The sequence below is a fragment of the Episyrphus balteatus genome, chromosome 2 (assembly GCF_945859705.1).
Source record: "Episyrphus balteatus chromosome 2, idEpiBalt1.1, whole genome shotgun sequence".
Classification (NCBI taxonomy): domain Eukaryota; kingdom Metazoa; phylum Arthropoda; class Insecta; order Diptera; family Syrphidae; genus Episyrphus; species Episyrphus balteatus.
Genome location: NC_079135.1, coordinates 103,234,536 through 103,254,246, shown reverse-complemented (window position 1 = coordinate 103,254,246; position 19,711 = coordinate 103,234,536). Strand labels below are relative to the sequence as shown.

The 19,711-nt window shown below is 26.6% G+C and overlaps 1 protein-coding gene across 6 annotated transcripts in view; it reads left to right on the top strand.

Moving 5' to 3' along the window:
- The window catches only part of LOC129912507 (cytosolic purine 5'-nucleotidase), a 120,312-nt gene that overhangs the window by 88,536 nt on the left and 12,065 nt on the right, over positions 1 to 19,711 (top strand). For all 6 annotated transcript variants that reach the window (XM_055990779.1, XM_055990780.1, XM_055990778.1 and 3 more), the window contains 3 exons: positions 16,352 to 16,425; positions 18,294 to 18,507; positions 18,586 to 18,732. In XM_055990779.1, coding sequence (XP_055846754.1) covers positions 16,352 to 16,425; positions 18,294 to 18,507; positions 18,586 to 18,732 — 435 coding nt within the window. The remainder of the gene's footprint in view (positions 1 to 16,351; positions 16,426 to 18,293; positions 18,508 to 18,585; positions 18,733 to 19,711) is intronic.

Sequence of the window (19,711 nt, the reverse complement as noted above, 5' to 3'; positions counted from 1 at the left end):
AATAATTCTATTGATTTAAAAGCACAATCATTAGCATATTGATTTGTATTTTTTGAATAGTATTGGTGACTACGATTTTAAACTGAAACCGAAATTGAAATTTTATTAATATTCACTTAGCTTACCAGATGCCGAACTTATCCACAAATTGTTCAAAAAGAAACCTTATTAAATATATAAACAGCAAAATTTGCAATTTTTTAAATTTCTTTTATTATAATTATATACTTAACCATAACATTTTCTTAAATAATACTTTTAAATGTTAATTCATTTAATTAAATAAATATTATATTGTTAGTCTCAACACTTTTAAGATACTTGTATAAGATTAATTCAATTAATTAGATTAAATTTTTTTCAGTCTAAAAACTTTTAAGTTGTTTGGTAAGAAATGGATATGAATTGGTGGACTGTCGAAATACGTTATACAGTGCCATGACATTTGTTTTTTGTTTTACATTTTTTAACTTTTTAAATTATGATAACAGCTTACACGAGTTAAAGCTTAAAAAAAGGAACTTAACAAATGAGGATAGAAAAAATTGAAATGGGCAAGGAAGCAGTAAGTCTTAAACAATGTTAATAAAAACAATTTAGTGTTGTTTTAAGATATAAATAAGATTACTAATGTTCGCGTTAGTTGGCTCACAAAAATTGTAGAAAAAACTTTCAATAAATAAATAAAAATTTTTGCCCTCTTTCGGATAATTGAAATTCATAACATGAAAAAGTTTGAATGTAGAATCTAAACATTTAAGAAAACTATCAAATTTATAATAGATATCGTCATAAAAAGTGTAAAAATATTCCAAATTTTGCTTATATTTACCTATGATTATAATAATTGGCTGAAGCGTAAGACCTCTGGACACGTATTTTTGCTTTAAACTCTCAATTTTAAATTTCGAATCTGCAACTGATGAGCTCATTAGGAAGCATGATTCCTGGGCGTCTTTTATAGTTGGCTTCCATTTACTTTTTTTTAGCATTTTCTTTGCCAACTGTAACTACAGATGGTTTCAAAATTTGGTGAATAAGTGACGAGATTAAGAAGTTTCGAGAATCTGAAGAAAAGAAAAAAAGAAAACAATTTAAAAATGGTTATATATTTTTAATTGCTTGTAAAAACCGGCAAAATATAATTTTTGCAGAAAAAATTATTATACACAATATATTATTATATACCATGATCAGTAAACAGAAAATAAGAAAATGTTGCGTATACGTCAGAGTAGACATTTTTTTTATTTTGTTTTTTTTTTATTACTTTTTTTCTTAATTAATTTGATGAACCTTCAAAACTTTTTTCGTCGGTAGTATTACTATTTATACCTAAGTATCAGGATGGAATATATTAATTGAAAAAAAAAAAAAAAACCGGAAGCTTCGACACAACTATTGAAGATAGATTTGAATTATAATACGAGCAATTTGAATAAAAATTTAAACATTGGCGTCCACTCTGGCGTATACGTAATTTTTGTATCCTTATTTTGTTTTCATCGTTACTACGAAATATATAGTGGACATTATATATTATATAAAATATTGAAAATTAAAAATAATTGTTATGTATTTAAAAAGAAGGATACACTTACTTGCGCTAATACTCTCGAGATCGTTTAATAGAGCCCATGAACCTTTCTCCTTCACTTGTTTTTTTTATAACGGGAACGATTTGTTTTATGAATGAAGGCCAGAGTTTGAAAAGTTGTGATTGATTGTTTGGTTTCAGGATATTATAGTCGATTTCAACCTGGAAGTATGTATTTTGGAAATAAAAATTTAATGTTACTAATTATTCAGATTTCCAAGTGAAATTATATGAATGATAACTTACAAGTGTATGCCCGAGTGATGCTTTTCTTCATCATAAAAGTTAAGTATGCTTTGACCCCTCTCTGTCTGGCTTAACAATTCTTTCAATGTGTTGTTGTCGAAAAAGATCGAATCATTTTCAAAGGATCGATGTGAAGATGAGGGTGAACTTATATTACTTTGTACTGAACTGGAATTCGGTTCTAAGTAATTTGACTCAATCCAGTTCTTGCATGCATCAGAAATATTTTTCGGTGGCTAATTAAAAAAAAAAAAAAAATTAAGCTTCAAATCAAGTTATCATTCAAATATATTGTGCATACATTCTTTCTCCAGAAATTCAAATGAAACTTAAATTTTGCCCTTGTGCCTAAGAGAGGAGCTGGAAATAACTCGTTTATTTCCGATTCAGTTGCAACCAAAAGGCTCTCCAAGTCAAAACCATTGTCTTCAATGCATGTGAAATGAGTTTATTTTTAAAAATTTGGGAATAGTTTTGAAGGTACCTGCCACACGCTTAAACACAATTTCGTCGAATCCAAATTTTTCACAAATTAATTCCTTAAGTTCATTTTGCTCGCTTGCGTTGTTTTGCATTCCAAGAGCAACGGTCGGCTCAGAAGTTTTTTCTAAATCGCCAGCTTAACTGAAGCCACCTGTGCGATAACATGAGACAATTTTCAACTATGTCTCCTCCTCTGTGCCACGTAGTTCAGTGTTGTATGTTCTTCTATCGTTCTTTCTCTCTTTGTCTTTCTGTGTTGTATTAATGTCTTGTGTTGTATCAGCAAAATGGACCTAGATTCCGAAGCTGCAGTGTTTCTAGTCCGGAGATTTATCTTCAGATTAGTTTAATATGTAATGTAATGTAATTCCAAGAGATGATGCATCGAGAATAATGCTGCCCTCCCATTGTATGGTTTGTTCATTTTCTAATTCGCATTCATTTTCCATAAGCAATAAATTGCCAAGTGCACAGGGATCCATAGCCTTTTATAAATAATAATAGAAAAGGGTTTTCAATCGAACACTTTCTTTTATACTAGCGGAAAAATGAAGAATTTTTTCATGTTTTTCATGTGGCTTTTTATCTGTCAATAATGGTCCTTAACAAATTTTTATAAAAAATCCTTAAAATTTGAGATCTTAAGATGGAAAAAAAAAAATTGAGACAACTTGTGAACCCCCAATTTCAATGATTTTTTTATTTAGCTCACTACTATGCTCTGATCAATCTATAAAATTAAAAATGTCTGCACGCACGGACAATAATGAAACGAATGTGGAGAATTCCAACAGTAAAAAAAAAAAATATTACACATTTTAATCGGATACCATTGAAGTTAATGATATATACTATTATAAGTCTGAAGTTTTAATGGTTTAACTTTAAGGTTAATGGTATATACTATAAAAATTGTTCACTAATGGTATTCATACCATGAAAATATAACGGGACTCTGGCGGCGTCTGATATTATAGCATTTTAGATTATTGAAAAATTATTAGCAAAAAACATTGCAAAATCTTTTATTTTAAGAAAATTTGAAATATTTTCGATTGAAGTATGTATTACGTAGTTAAAATTTGTATCCCTTTTTTTGTATTTAGCTCACTAATATTTTACTTACCTTCCATTACTTACCTACGCAATTTGAGAAAAATTGTAATTTCATTAACATAAACTCCGACAATTAAAAACTCAATGCTTAAGCCCGTCAGCAAAGATAAATTGCGATTAATTTTCGAAAATATACTATTTTTTTATTAATTTTATATTTCATATTGATTGTATGTATATGTATTACTTTTACTTGCTCTACCTATAGAAGTTATAGTCATAGAGCAAGTATTGCAACTGCAGTTTTTGAGATTTTATTTTCCGGAACTCTGCGATGAAATATATAGGCCCTTCGTTGACCTACATATGTCTTTTTCTTTTCAAAGGCAAATGAAACGGCTTGGAGGATTTAGTTGAGATTTAGTACAGGTGAAATTTTTGATAAGGTCTAGGATTTCTTTCTTAAATGTTCTCGAATTTAAGGGTCACCATACATCAAAAATGTTTTCTCAAAAACGGCTAAACGATTTGGATGAAATCCTGTCGGTGTTCTTAACTCTTTCAAATACACCTTGTTAAAAAAAATTTGATCAGAATCCGTCAGGTCGTTTTTGAGAAGAAAATGATCTGTTAAACTTCATGTGAACGTAATTCACCCACAAGCTTAGAAGCTTGAATCCGTCATGATGGAGACATTTCACAGTCATTCACCAAATTGCAACAGGTATGCGCGACCTTTCCGGCTTAGGTACTTAAATTATGCCGACCAAGCGAATCTTATTCATCTTAACTTTATCTTTTATTCCTCATTCAAAATTTTAGTGGGCGCGATGACGGGAATTTCTTTTTTGGAATAATAAATATTAATAAAGGAAAATTATTAGAAAATGAAAATTCTTTCACTCGAAGGAATTTTGGATAATGAAAGCAAGTACGGGTTACAGAGTCGTGCATTTCCTTATTTACTTATAATTAAATCAAATGCTATTCCTAACTCGCTTATAACTTTGTTAATGATTGAAATATACATACATATAAAGTAATCTACTGTTAGTTACAGTAGTTTGTCGCCTTAATATCTCTTTTTCTTAAAAAAAAACTTCATATAAGTATAATTTTACTTCTATACATGATTTTTATTAATGTATAAACTTTGTCGTGTTACATTACATTCCTGGCAATTTTAGTCTAAAATATTTATGAAACACTCAATATGACAATACTAAAATAAGAATGTATGTTTACGATCGAAGCCAATGGTACTGTACTATTAGTATATACGATTAAAACCAATAATACTTATCTTATTAAATCATGAAACATCTAATAGGGTCCACCATCAAAAAATACTTTTCGAAGTTCGAAAGAGTTAAAAGTACTGTACTATTAAAACTGTAGTATATACGATTAAAACGAATGGTACTTGTCTTATTAAATCATAAAAAACCTAACAGGATCCACCATTAAAAATTACTTTTCGAAGTTCGACAGAGTTAAAAGTACAGTACTATTAAAACTATAGTATATACGATTAAAACCAATGGTATTTGTCTTATTAAAACGAAAATTATCTAATGGGATACACCATTACAAATTATTTTTCGAATTCCGAGACAGTTAATAGTACGATACTATTAATACAATAGTAAATACCATAAGTTTAAATAGTATTTACTATTAAATCAATAGTTTCTGTCCTATAAATAATAATAGTTTCAAAACTATTAATGCAATGGTACAAAATTATTGAAATACTATTAAAAAGAGTCTTTTTTTCATTAATGGTAGTCCCATTACCGACTTATGGGATTTTTTTCTCTGAGTGTATGTTTTCTATGTTTGTATGTTTATATGTTTGTATGTTTGTATGTTTGTGCTTGTATATTTGAGTTTAAGAACCACCCTAATTGACAACAAGTCTTTTATTCCTCCAAATACAATTATATCTGCTCCTTTGTAAATACTTTGTTTGTCACAAAACAATAATTATATTATGTCCTTCGCTAAAATAATAATCCATCCCTTCATAAAAATTGAGGTTCAATAGAAAGACCAATTTAAATTTTACACATCCCACATTCGATAAAATAATTCATATCCATGCATATCAATCATATTCATTTGCAATTTCGATGAAAACAAAAATAAAAAAAAATCGATTTGATTAAGGGAATATATATTTTTTTGTTATAACTTTTCTGTGGAAAAAAAAATGATATTTGTTTTTAACTTCATGTGCAAACATTTTCCATATTATATATTTTTTTATGGATCGAAAAATTCATTGGATTGAATGAATAAATTCATTTATTAATGGAATAAATTCGAGACTAATTTTTAACATGCGCCCACAATTCTATTTTTTTTTTTTTTTTTTTTTTTTTTTTTTTTTATAAGGAATTCATATAAATGCATTGAATAATAAATTAATCAATTTTTAATCATACTGATATAAATATAATTTAATGTTGTTATATTCTGTGTAAATAACATAATTGTATAAATAAATTAATTTGCTAAACAAAGGAGGATGAGATATTGTGTTTTTTTTTTTGTTTCAAGCCTGCCAATTTAAAAATAGATCACCCCAATTATGGGCAAATTATTGTTTTTGATATCGTAATAGGAGAAAAATCAACTGAAAATTACCGAGAGTGGAAGTCTGAAATATTAGATCTTGGACTTTTTTTTCTGTTTTTATGTGGAAAAAAATCGATTAAAATAATAAATAACTTGTATTTTGGCTTTTTTTTATAATTTTAGGAAACAATATCACAAAGCCTTTGATATAAAATTAAATTTTTTTGCCAAACCATTCCTAATGTTTGAGCCATTGTTAAAAAATCATATTGATCAAAGAAAACTCTTTAATGCACTAGATAATGCGTTAATAAATTTACTGTAGTAAAAATTTTAATTCAGAATATATTGATACATTTTTTTTATTTACCCAATCGACGACAAAACAAACAAGGGCAAATAAAAACCCAAAACATTTGCATTAGTCATTTTGGAGTATTTTTTTTTTATTAACAAAAAATGCAAAATATATTTCAACAGGCAATTAAAAACAAATTCCATTGTCAAATAAAGCTGGTATAGTGAACTCAAATAATGTCAGTTTTATTTATTCAAATGATTTTTTTATATTTGATTTATTTGAAAATATTTCTTCGGAACAGTTTAATTATAAAATATCAAATTTAATTGATCTAATTACGGATAATTTATAATAGATAAGTGGCCGAAAAGACCATTTTCTACTCTATCTAAAGTAGATAAACTCATAAGCAAATTATGCAGATATTTGCTCTTGAAAGTCAAAAAAATAAAAAAAAATTGTATTACCCACTAATATAAAGCTGATCCAAATAATTGTAAATTACCAGAAAAATAAAAATATTTTCTCATATCTATTATATTTATTGTTCTACTTGTTCCAGAAAATCTATTTACAGAAATACGAATATTCTTATAAATTTTAACAGAATGTGGGATTGATTCGAACGAGCAGTAGGTATAAATAGATATCAATAAAAACAGAATTATGATTGAAAAATTCTTAAACATTAATTAACTTCCAACAACACCTTTTTCTACAAATAAATTTATTAAGAAAAAAAAAAAAAAACTTCATTATAAAAATAGTTCACTTCCTGAGTAGACAAGTTCATTATAATTGTTTTTTTTTTTAATTATTAAATAGAAGACCTTTTTTATCTTCATCTTCTGACCTATTCAATGTATCTCTTAAGCTGTCATTCAAAAATAAAAACAAACAAAAAAATAAAAAAAAAAAACAAAGAAAACTGGAAGCGAAACAAAATGACTCATTGGTCATTGTCATTGTCGGATTTCTTAAGAAAATAAATTTTATCTCTGTTATTTATCTAATATTCTTAATATTCTCAACAATGTTATACCATTTTAAAAAGATAATAAAACACACCAACTTTTAAGGTAACTTGTCGAAACATCGTAGTGCATTTTTTTCACACTACGGTTCATTGAATTAGAGTCATGTAAAAAATTTTAGTACTTAGTTGGGCAAAAAAGTAATATTTGCTTTAAAACTGATGCAGCTGAGTTAAAATTTTTGAATGCATTTGGTAGAAGGGTTATTCAAGGTTCCGTAACAAAAGAAAAAAAATGAGAAAAATTAAGATTTGTAGTCACGGCACATGAAAAACCGTCACAGGCAGAACATTTTTTCGACTTTTTTTCAAATGCCCATACCTCACAAAATATATGGCTGCGATTTTTTTTATTATTTTTCTGATAACTGTCACCACCTACCCTATCTACCGTTTTCGTTTCGACGTTAACTTTTGGGACGCCCTGTATAACAGTTTTTGACTAATGGCATACCAACTTAATTTGCTAATTTTTTTTTTTACAAACAGCTTTTTTCTAATCCATCTTTATAAAAAATTAAATTGAGTACTTTTCGAGCTTTTAGTCAACATTAGAAACAATTTTTTGAAGTGAAAACTTCTTTAGTATCGTAGTGATTTGAAACAAGATGAAACGAAAACGCGACACGACTTCAACTTCTTATAACTTTTTTGTTTTAATAGATAGATGAATGAAATTTATACTGTAGATAGGTAATTAAATAAATTATAATCGAGCAAAATTTCAATTAATTTCATATTCAAAACTCGGAGATAACGGTAAAAAGATGTTCTTTTCCAACATACGTTATATCTTTTGATCTAGTGCACATACAAATTTGATTGAACTTTATACGCATGCTGATAACATAACCTTTTATTTGATATATCACACATAACGGTACGTGCTCTACAAGTTACACAATCTTAAATTGAAAAAAATTTAAAAATACCTCAAACACCTGTGGAGATCTGTTGGCGATGACCAGCTAACAGTGTAGGAAGTACCGTAATCTCAGTATGGAAATTCGACATGGTTGACTTTAAAAATTTCTAACTTCTCTTGTAGATATCTTTGAAATAAGATTTATACATCATTATACAGGTGAAACAATAAGCTTTCACATGGTATACATTTTTTTATAGGTTGTCAAACAAAAAAATTGAATTAATAGCATGAGAACATAAAAATAAATGTTTTTTTTTTTTCTTTTTTTGATGAAATTTCATCGAGTTTAAAAAATTCTAGCTCTTTTTTAGATGTCTCATAGACCTGATCGATATATATATTTTGAGCTTGGACAATAAGCTTTCAGATGGTATAAAATTTTTTATAGGTTGTGAGGGAAAAAATGCATTTAATAGCGTGAGAAGACAAAAATACGTGTTTTTTTCGCTTTTCTTTGATGGAAATTCATAGAGTTCAAAAAATTCTAGCTCTTTTTGTAGATGTCTCATAGACCTGATCGATATATATATTTTGAGCTTAGACAATAAGCTTTCAGATGATATAAAATTTATATAGGTTGTCATATAAAAAACATGGATTTGAAGGTGAATAAAAGAATAAAAATAATAATAAAAATAGGTAGATTTTTTCTATTTTTTTTTTGCAAGAAAAATGATTTTTTAAGGTTTCACTTCTACCACGTGTGAATTGCACACATGATTTTTTTTTTTTGTTTCGAAGACATTTTTTTACAGAGAAATTCATTTTTTGAAAACATAAATTACGCTTCCTTAAAAGAATTTATTTAAAATTCATCGCTTACGATAAATTCAGAAATCAGACAACAACCAAAAAAACTCTTCTATTTATTGTGTATAATACCTCTTTATTTAAATATATTTCATAAAGAATTGCGGGAACGCATCTTTCATTGTAAAAACCTTTTGCCATATCTGATCGATACCTCAAGTTCGATTTTTGTTGAAGAATTCTAGACTTGATATCAAGAAATCCACTTCAATTTATCGTTATCTATAGTGTTCAAGTTGGAAAGCCTCTAAAATAAAGAATTGTAAAGTTTTTGATAAAATACCAAAGTAAAATGCACGACTGGGTCGCACGAACTTGCTCTTAGAGTTAAAGTTGCTTACATTTTTAAGACTTTTTATATAGAAATTTGGAAAAAAAAATTATATTAGTTTAAAAAAAAAAATAAAATAAAATCTGAAATTAAATTGCCCTCCAAAACAAGTATGCAGTTTTGATTGATACATTAAGATGCATTTTTACAAAAAAATTTTCAAAATCATTAGAGCCGTTTTTTAAAAAACAAATTTTTTATAAATAATTTTTTGGAAAAAAAGTTTTTAAATAAAATTGGTATGCCATTCTGTAGAAATCACTAATCAAAATCTAAAAACAAAATTTCAAAAAAATTCAATGTTCCGTTTTCGAAAATTTAATTTTTCAAAAAAAAATTTTAAAATTTTTTTTTAAATCCAAAAATTATTTTTTTCAAAATTTTATTTTTGCTTATATTTAAATTATATAAATGCTTCTTCACAAAAACTTTAGTTGAAATCGAATAAGCAGTTTCGGAGATAATCGGATTTGAAAAAAACGGTTCTATGGCAGGTACCGTTAATAATGATTTTCAAAAAAAAATTTTTTCATTGAAAGATAGACCTTAGCTTAAAACTAACATTTGAATTTTTTAAACAAAATCGTTGGAGCCGTTTTCGAGATATTTCAATTTTACTAAAATCGGTATATGACAAGTACCGTTATTTTTGGTCCAAAAAAACTAATTCCAAAAATCCCTCTGGAGAGTCGCCAAATAACGCTACATACCAAGTTTGACATTAATCGGTCCATCCGTTTAGGCTGTAGCTCCTTATACAGACAGACAGACAGACTGAATTACTTCCGGGACCCACTTTTTTGGCATTGTCTACCATCGTAATGTCATGGAAAAATGTTATCTCAACTTTTTTTTTGTACGAATGCACAACTTGATATATGGTACCTATATCGCAAGTTAAAAAAGAACCTTGTCTGAAGTTTGATAAATCAGAAAAAGTTATTTTTAGTTAACAACTTTGCGTTTATTTATATATTCTGACTGCTAAGCACCTCAAAAAATATTTTTTTTGCCATATTGGCAAAAAAAAAATATTATGAAAAATTCTTCGAATTCCAATCAAAATGATAGCAGCAGTATCTTATCCATGTTGACATTTCCAATTTCCCTTTTAATCCCAAAAATTGAATATGAATGAGAAGTTGCTCAGTGTTGTTTATTGATATTGAAGTTGATAGGAAAATATTGGGTCTACTATTATTTGAGAGGCGTTTCAGAAATTCGGTTATCGAAAATTCAAGACTCCCGTCGCATGGTGTCAATTTCATTTGTAAGGTGAAGGTAAATTTCTGGAATTTCAAATGCAAACGTCAGCATTGATTCATTGAATTGGATTTAATATTTGTTTATTATATATTATTTGAGGTAGGTACATATACAAATGCAATGTTTATCCAAGGACACATACTGAATGATGCAGTCTTGTGGAAATTTGCAAAGTATTTGATTTAACATGTGATTGGCAGATTTTTAAAATGATATTGGTTTTGGACAGTTTCAATATCAAAGGATAAAAGCTATTTTAAATGCAAAGTGATGCATTTTGAGAAACTCATTTTACCAAAAATTTCAAAAGGTCTTAATTTTGTGTATGAAAGTTAGTGCTTTTGAAATTAAAGGAAATAAAATAAAATGTTTGGCTTGTTCCAAAACGTATTTTGCTATTAAGGTTCAACTTGCCAATTATAGTAAAATTTTTAAACATTTTATACATGCGATGATAGTACCTTAATAAGAGTAGATCCTCTCTACTCCAATTGGGCACATTACCACTTTAAAATAAGATTAAATTTTCGAGAATTTAGTACAATTCTGTATGTTAATGTTACCTTTTGAACTTTTGTGATCATTATCTCCATCAAAATAGCATTTTTTTTTTTTCATAAAGTTCATCAACTTTTTTAACCTCTTATCTTTTAAAAAGATTTAAACTTTCATGTATTTATAATCCTGACACAACTTTTATTTCACACGAATACAATTTATCATGTCACAAATTTTATATCCAACTTAAATCGAAACTCAAACTATCGCACTAAACAATCAAAACGAACCATCAAGTACAAACAAAAAAAAGGCCAAACAAACATGTCTGGCTTTTTATTATTTTTCTTTTTGATTTATATCGTATCCTCTTTTTTATCCTTATTTTCGTAGTACGTGTATCATAGATCTGACATCATGTAACATTTGCAGGCTTTTCTGTCAAGTGAAGTTAAACCAAACAAAGAGAAAGTAGCAGACATTTGAGTTTTTTATATATTTTGCTTGCAAATTCCTTTTTTTGCCCTGAGTTGCAAAATGCACTGTGCTGTGTGTCCATTTTTGTGACACAACGAATTCAGTGGAACACACTTTGACATCGTTTTGGAATTAAATTCACTAAGCAAATCATTTTAAAACTATGAGCCCGAGGACACAAATGGATGGACAATAATATTAGTGATGCCACTTTGTTTTTTTTTTTCTTCTTTTAAAAAAAATTAACTCAAATTAAAGATACAAATATTTTTTATAACTCGTTTGAAAGATAATAATCAAAAATTTAATACACATGAAGGATTTTTGAAAATTAAGTCAATTAATAGGGTAAATAGGGGTAAAACAAAATTGCAAAAAATTGGCTATTTTCTAAACGCGACAATGTAAAAAGTTGAATTTTTTTTTAATCGATAGATAAATTTATTGCACGACTAACATTGGTATTGAAAAAAATTCTAAAATCTCTGCGTTTCGAAATATGAATTTTTGAAAAACACCTACTTATTTTGGGGTATTTTTCGGTGAGTTTTTATTTTTTTAAATTTTTGTAGCGTTCAAAAAATCTCAAGCTTATAGAACATTTAGTCGATGACCATGCGCATGCATTTTAAAATGATTTTTGACCGAATGACGGGAAAAACAATTTTTTTTGTCCCAAGTTTTTTGACCGTTTTTGATGGTTTTTTATTTTTATCTTTTTTTCTTCAACAAATAAATTAACTGTGGATTGATTATATACAGGATTATATTTGTGCAAAATTTTAATCAATTTTGTAGTCACAATTTTGAGATAACTGTAAAATAAAGTTCTATTTTTCAACACGTTATATCTTTTGATCTAGAGCAGATAAAAATTTTATTTAACTTTGTTGAGCATGCTGATAATATTACCTTTCATTTGATATATCACACATAACGCTACATTTACTACAAGGTACACAATGTTAAATTAAAAAACTTCAGAATTACCTCAAAACTCCTGTGGAGATCTGTTGCCCATGACCAGCCACCAGTGTGGGAAGTACCATATTCTCAGTTTGGAATTTCGACATGGTTGGCTTTAAAAAATTCTAACTCTTTTTGTAGGCATCGTAGAAATATGATTGAAGCCTCATACGAAAGGTGAAATAATAAACTCTATCTTATAATATTAAATTAAATATAAAAAATAAATAAATGTGATTTAATGGCGTGAGAAGAAGAAAAAAGATTGATATTTTTGATGAAAACTGATTGGGTTCAAAAAATTCTAGCTCTTTTTGTAGATGTCGCATACACATGGTTTATATAAATATTTTGAGCTAAAATAATAGGCTTTCAGATGGTATACAATTTATTATAGGTTGTTGTATAAAAAAAATGGATTTTTGGGTGATGGAAGTGATTTTTTCACTTTTTCCATAGGAAATGATTGTTTTTAATAAATTATTTTAATAATTTTTGCGTTTTGTAAAAATTGAAAAATGATTTTATTATTTAGAAGAAATATTTGGCTTTTTAATTGTATAATTTTTTTTTGTAAGCTTTTCAAATAAAAAAAATTAATATAATGAGAAGAGAAAAGAAGGTAAAATTAATTTTTTTTGACTCATTTTAAACAAAAGCACACAGCCTGTTTTCTTACGACGTTAAAACGGAAAATCACCTTCCGTAAACCGGCTTTACAGACGACCACTTTTTTTTAATAAAAATTTGAACTTATTTGAATAAATTGGCAACATTGAAAATAAATGAATTACCCATAGTGCGATATAAAAACGAAATTAAAATGGCTTTTTCAGAACATGCTCGTCGTATGTTATAGTGATATGATCAACTCCATGTATAGGTATAGTCCATTTGCTGCTGGCCCCAAGGACACTTTCATCGTTTGGTTGTATAACTCTGGACAATTGCCAGCAAAGTTACCAACAATTTATAACCCCCAATAGGACAAGCGTGTATAGTGTTAAAAAAAAATTTAAAATTCGCTTACAGGATTAAATCAATGAAATTCATTTTCACCTCTGAGTCAGATTAAATGGGTAAAAAAATAACATAACCCAGGGTGTTTTAAGTTAGTAGGAAAGGTCAAAAATAGATATAAATTAAGCATAATTGACATTTTTAGAGGATATATTTATTACCTATACATGGTTAAACATTTTTTGGGAAACTTAAAAAAAAAATATTTTCAATTGATGGAAGTGTTGATTTTTGATAAATGATAAAATGTTGGATTTAATTTATTTATTAATTCTTGCTATTGGCTGTAGCACGTGATAAATAACTAAATATTTTTGATGATGGACAACTGTTTACATTCGTGAAATTGATTGGAGTCGAATGTAAAGGATTCAGGCTTCAGGGAAAAATAGCATTATTCTACAGTGATTTAAAATTTGAAAGGACCTAGCAGATTTAGTAGATATAGTCAGTGGCTGGTGATAAGAATTTCAAAAATCTAAGCGAATTACACTCTTAAAGAAAGTTCGTGCATTTTAATTATCTTTACTCTCATAAAACCATTCGTTTTTTACCTTATTTCAGTATAAAAATTCTCTTTTTTATATTACCGTCATTTTCAAAATATATTTTTTAGTTTTAATAAAAAATTGATGAACATTTTTTTTAATCATTTTATTAAAGGTATGGCCCATAGTGCAACTTAAACGAATTTTCTTGTGTAAAGTCGTTTATATATAAATGAAAGCCAAAATTTGCAAAACTAAATTTTTTGTTTTTGAAAAATAAATTTTCCAAAGAACGGTATATGAAATTTTTTTGAAATTTGGGTTTCAAAATTTTTTTATTTACATTTAGCAAACTAATTTTTGTATTTAAAGTTATAAAAACGTAGGCAACTCAAACTCTAAAAGCTTGTTTCTATTATTTATTACTTCTAGTTATTCTCTGGCACTTCTATTTTCTCGCAAATATCTTCAAAAAATTTGTATCAAATTTTATGATGTACCTAATTTTTAAAGTAATTTTAATAAAATTACATCATTGTTGTATATTTAAAAAAAAAAAAAAAAAAAACAAATAAAGAAAATAAAGGCTTTGTCGTTTTTCCGAAAAAGGACATATTATTTGTTTATTCCTGCATATCTCGTAAATGGCTTGACCGATTTTATTCAAAATTTGAAAACAGATATTTCTTATCATCCTTTAATAAATTGAGCCTTCAAATCATTATTCTCGCTTTTCGGTTTCTTTTCTTCTAATAAATTAGATAAAAGCTCAAATTTTAAATAATGGAAGTATGGGGTTTCCATTCAAAAAACAACTGTACTTAATTATTAAATGGTTAAAATTTATCATTTTATAGTACTTAGAACTACAAGAGGGTCATGTACTTTATTTTTTGTTTTATTTCAAATTTTTTATATCTTCAGTTTTAACAATTCAAACTCTACTCTTATGTTATAAATTAAATTGAAAGTTCTAAGTATACATATGCATCGATTCGACTCTATATAAAATAAACCTTACGAAGTACTAACTAGATTTTACCCATTTTCTTCAATTCCATTTGGATATTAAATTACTGACAAAATATAATTTGTTTTTCTTTGGATTGACATGACATTTACAAATGCTTTCTTTATTTTTGTCATCATCTGAAACTCAAAGTTCGAAAATTAAATTTTCTTTGATTCCTGTTTGATAAATTTTATAAAAGGTTGTTTCTTCTTATTACTTTTGCACATGTGAATATACATGCATTTAAGGATTTCAATTAATTTATTGAAATCCTTTGATGAAGATTAAAACATTTTTAAAATGAAAAAAAGCATTCAAGTTCCTAACTAAAAAAACATGTTTCTTGCAAAGTCACATAACTAACTTGAATCAATTCCAACATTCAATCATTTATTTTGAAATAAATTGAATTTCAGTTCTTAAAGGAGGTACCCACCTGAGCGTTTAGAAATGTAGATGGCATTTCGTTGAAAAGTTCAAAAATAACTTTCTTTCAAGTGTATAATGATCCATCTATTTGTAATTTAATTGAAAATGGTTTGTAATTGAATTTAAAACACAAAATGTTTTTAAAAAAATATTTAGGCATTTTCATAAACTTGAAAAAAAGCTTATAATATTCTTCTATTATTAAACAAATAAGAACTATAAAGGTAATCCAGAAGTCCTTTAAAAATATAAATTTAAACTTTTATTTTTTTAATCTTCTTATGTTTTTCTAAGAACTTAAAATAATTTGTTTTTGTTTTCAAAATTAATTTTTTTTAATCTATAAATACATAGAAAATGAACTTAAAAAAATAAGCCATTTGTACTCTGATTTATTAATTTATATTACCTTTACCCACTTTTGTATGTGTCGTTTCAAAATAATATCAAAAGACAACTTGCAACTCTTATCAATTTAATCCTCTTTCCTATTTTTTCATTAAAATTTTTTTTATTTCAAATATTTTGAAATTGTAGTGGAGAATAAAATCACAGAGATAAAAAATCATTTCATTTATTTGTCAACTAATAGTTTATTAAAATGTTGGAATAACAAAAATTCAAATAAAATTAAATATCCTGATAAGTAGCTTATACGAGCACTCTTACCTTAAAATAAACATTACTCACTTCTACCTGTCATCAATTTATTATTATTATTATTATTTACTTTATTGAAATTGAAAACTTTGCAAATGGTGAATTCATCATTTTGAATTTTTGAAATTTGATTATATATTAAATATATTTTTCATTTTGTTTATTTTCAGAATCTTTGTCAATAGATCATTGCATTTGGAAAACATCAAGTTCTATGGCTTCGATATGGATTACACTCTGGCTGGTAAGTTTGTATTTAGATTCGTTATTTTGAATTCACAAGGGCTTTATTTGATTTCGAGACCACGAAAATAGTGGTAATGGAATTCTCACAGATACAGAGTGATTGGTAAACTAGACCTTATTTTCTACACGATTTTTAACTTTTCTTAGAATTTAATCGAATTTAATTTGAAATTAACTTATGCTAACAAATATTATTTTCCCATGTCGGTTGTTAATTGAAGTAAGCCTGATCGATTTTGCAGTTGTTTAATTTTTTTTTATGTTCAAATATACATTATTTGATTTTTTACAAGATTTTATATAAAAAACTTTATACAGTTTTCAAAAAAGTCATTTTTTGATTTTTAAAAACTGTGTTTAATTAATTAATTAAATAAACTCAATTAAATTATTTAATAAATTAAACACCATTTTTAAAATCCAAAAATGTGTTTATTAAAAATTTTGAAAAATGTTTTATAATGATAACTTAAACGTTTATTATTAAACATTTTGTTTGAAATCAAATACATATGTCGTTTACGAGAAATTCATAAATCCATAAAACTATTCCATGTAAGTTTAAATGAAAAAAAAAGAATTAAAAAAAATTTTTCTTCAAAGGAAAAAAAAAATATGAAATTTCATTTTTCTGTAGATGTATTTGATGCAATTTTAGGAAAAACAAATTTTAAATCGTTAGAGCTGGTTAAAAAAAAAAATCAGGTAAGGTCGATGCCATTTTGCAGTATTCAGTAATGAACACCTAAAACAAAAATTTCAAACAAAATTCAGTTCCCCGTTTTTTTAATTTTATTTTTAAAATCAAAAATTTTTTTTCAAAATTTTACTTTGATTTTTACTAAAGCTATAAATGCTTTTTATAGATTAAATTTAAAGTAACGTAACTAATGATTTCCGAAAGAAAAATTCTCGTCAAAAGATAGACCTTGCTGAATAACTAATACTTGCTTTATTTTTTTTTTTTTTTTTCAAAATCGTAGGATCCGTTTTTTAAAAAAATATGAATTTTTTCAAAATGTATATGTGTACCGTTATTTTTGGTCCTTAAAAATTTTGAAAGCGGCTTCATAAATTATTTCAAGACTTTGTTTTGAAATGTCGATTAATATTTTCTTAAAAATATCATATCAACTTTTTATTTGAACAAAAGTTAGAAAATTTTTCTGTATCTACGTAAAATTTTTTTTAAACTCCTTTTCATACAAGAAATCAAATAAAACGACTTGCTCTAGAAGCTCCAATTTGGTGTTTGGTGTTTTTGTGTCATTTTATGACAAACGCGAACTGTTACAAGGGTGATTTTTTTTTCACATAAAAATCTTTAGGTAAACATTCTTCAAAAAAAAAAATGAGTACACAATTTAAAAAAAAATATAAATCAACACTTATACCTACAATTTTTCTTCTTCTGAAATCGGCTCGAAAATCGGTTTACGAGAATCTCTTTCACTTAAAGTGTTAACCACCAAGTTCAAACAAAATCGCGATATAACTACAACTGAGTTGTTGTTCGATAAAAAAAATAATACGTATACGCCATACACATTTTTTTTTATAATTTTAATAAATTGTACTTATCCATACTGAATTAATTCACTGAAATAGCGAATCTTCCTTCCTGAAAATAATTGGTTTAAAATATCAATAAAATATTTTATTGAAAAAAACACCATAGACATGTATTGGATTTCTGTGACAATATCCTTTTTCAGTTTACTTAAATTTCCAAACGAAATACGAGATTTGCATCCAACTTATAACCATATTATTCCAATTTAAAATTTGCAAAAGGATTTAATTAATTCGATTTATAACCACATCATATTGATTTATTTCGATATTATAATTTTTTCTCTCCAACAGAGTACAAATCACCTCAATATGAAACGCTTGGATTTGATTTGGTTAAAGAGCATATGGTCAGCATGGGCTATCCAAAGGAGATTCTACAATTTGAATACGATCCTTCATTTCCGGTACGTGGCTTGTGGTTTGACACACTCTATGGTAATTTATTGAAAATGGATGCCTATGGAAATATTCTTGTATGTGTTCATGGATTTGTATTTTTAAAACAGTAAGTTTTGTTTTTTTTTTTTAATTTTATATTTTTGTTGTGATATTTAATTAAATTTTTTTTTAATTTTATTTGCAGTTCCCAAGTCTATGAATTGTATCCAAATAAATTTTTAAAATTGGACGAATCACGTGTTTATGTTTTAAATACACTTTTCAATTTGCCAGAAACATATTTGTTAGCATGTTTGATTGATTTCTTCACCAATAGCAAGGAATATATCAGGTAAGAGAACATAATTTATGCTAGTGATTTTTTTTTCTTTTATAAATCTTTACCTACTGGAATGATTAAGTCACAAAAAAAGGTCCCAAAAATGAAGACGCAAACAATATACCGATAGTTAAACCATCATTTCAGTTTATCGATCAGTCCATTTGCACTGTAAGGATATATTCTCACTCGGTCAATAAAAAATTAGCATGTTTTTCTGATAACTCAGTACTAAGCTGAGTAAACATTTAATACTTTTAACAACAACAAACAATTATTATTTTTATTTATTACTAATATTACTTTGTTGTTGAAGGGTCAAAAATGTACAATTTTAGAAAAAAAATTCTCTGTATACCACAACAAACAACTACTTTTGTTTATCCTTGGCAATCATTTGTGTTGTTGTTTACCGTACAAAATTTTGCTAAGCTTAGTATAAAATTACTACAAAAACATGGCTAGTATAATATTGCTGCAAGTTTTCGTAATGTTTTCAAAAAAGAAATGTTGATTGTTAGCACTTGCCATAATCATGAGTGAGGACAGTTTTTTTTTTTTCAATTTAAATAAACAACACAATTATTGAAATTCCTTTGGTAGTTCCAAAGACTATTCAAAAGTTAGAGATTAATAAGCACGTTTTTCAGTTTCTCATCCGCTGTTCTTTTATGCTTTTTGGCGTAAAAAATCATTTGCATGAGCATTTTTTCCACAATAAAAGTGAACAAAATTTGGTACATTGGATATCAGTTTAAAATAAAATGCACGACTTGGTCGCACGAACGCTCTTAGAGTTGAAGTTGCTTAAATTTTCAAGACTTTTTATATAGAAATTTGGGAAATGTAGGTATATAAAAACAAAAAAAAAAAAAAAAGAATAAGGTAATAATTAAAAAAAAAATTAAAAAAAAATAAAATTCATTTTTCAAAATAATAAAACAACATCTGAAATCAAATCGCCCCGCAAAACAAGTATGCAGTTTTATTT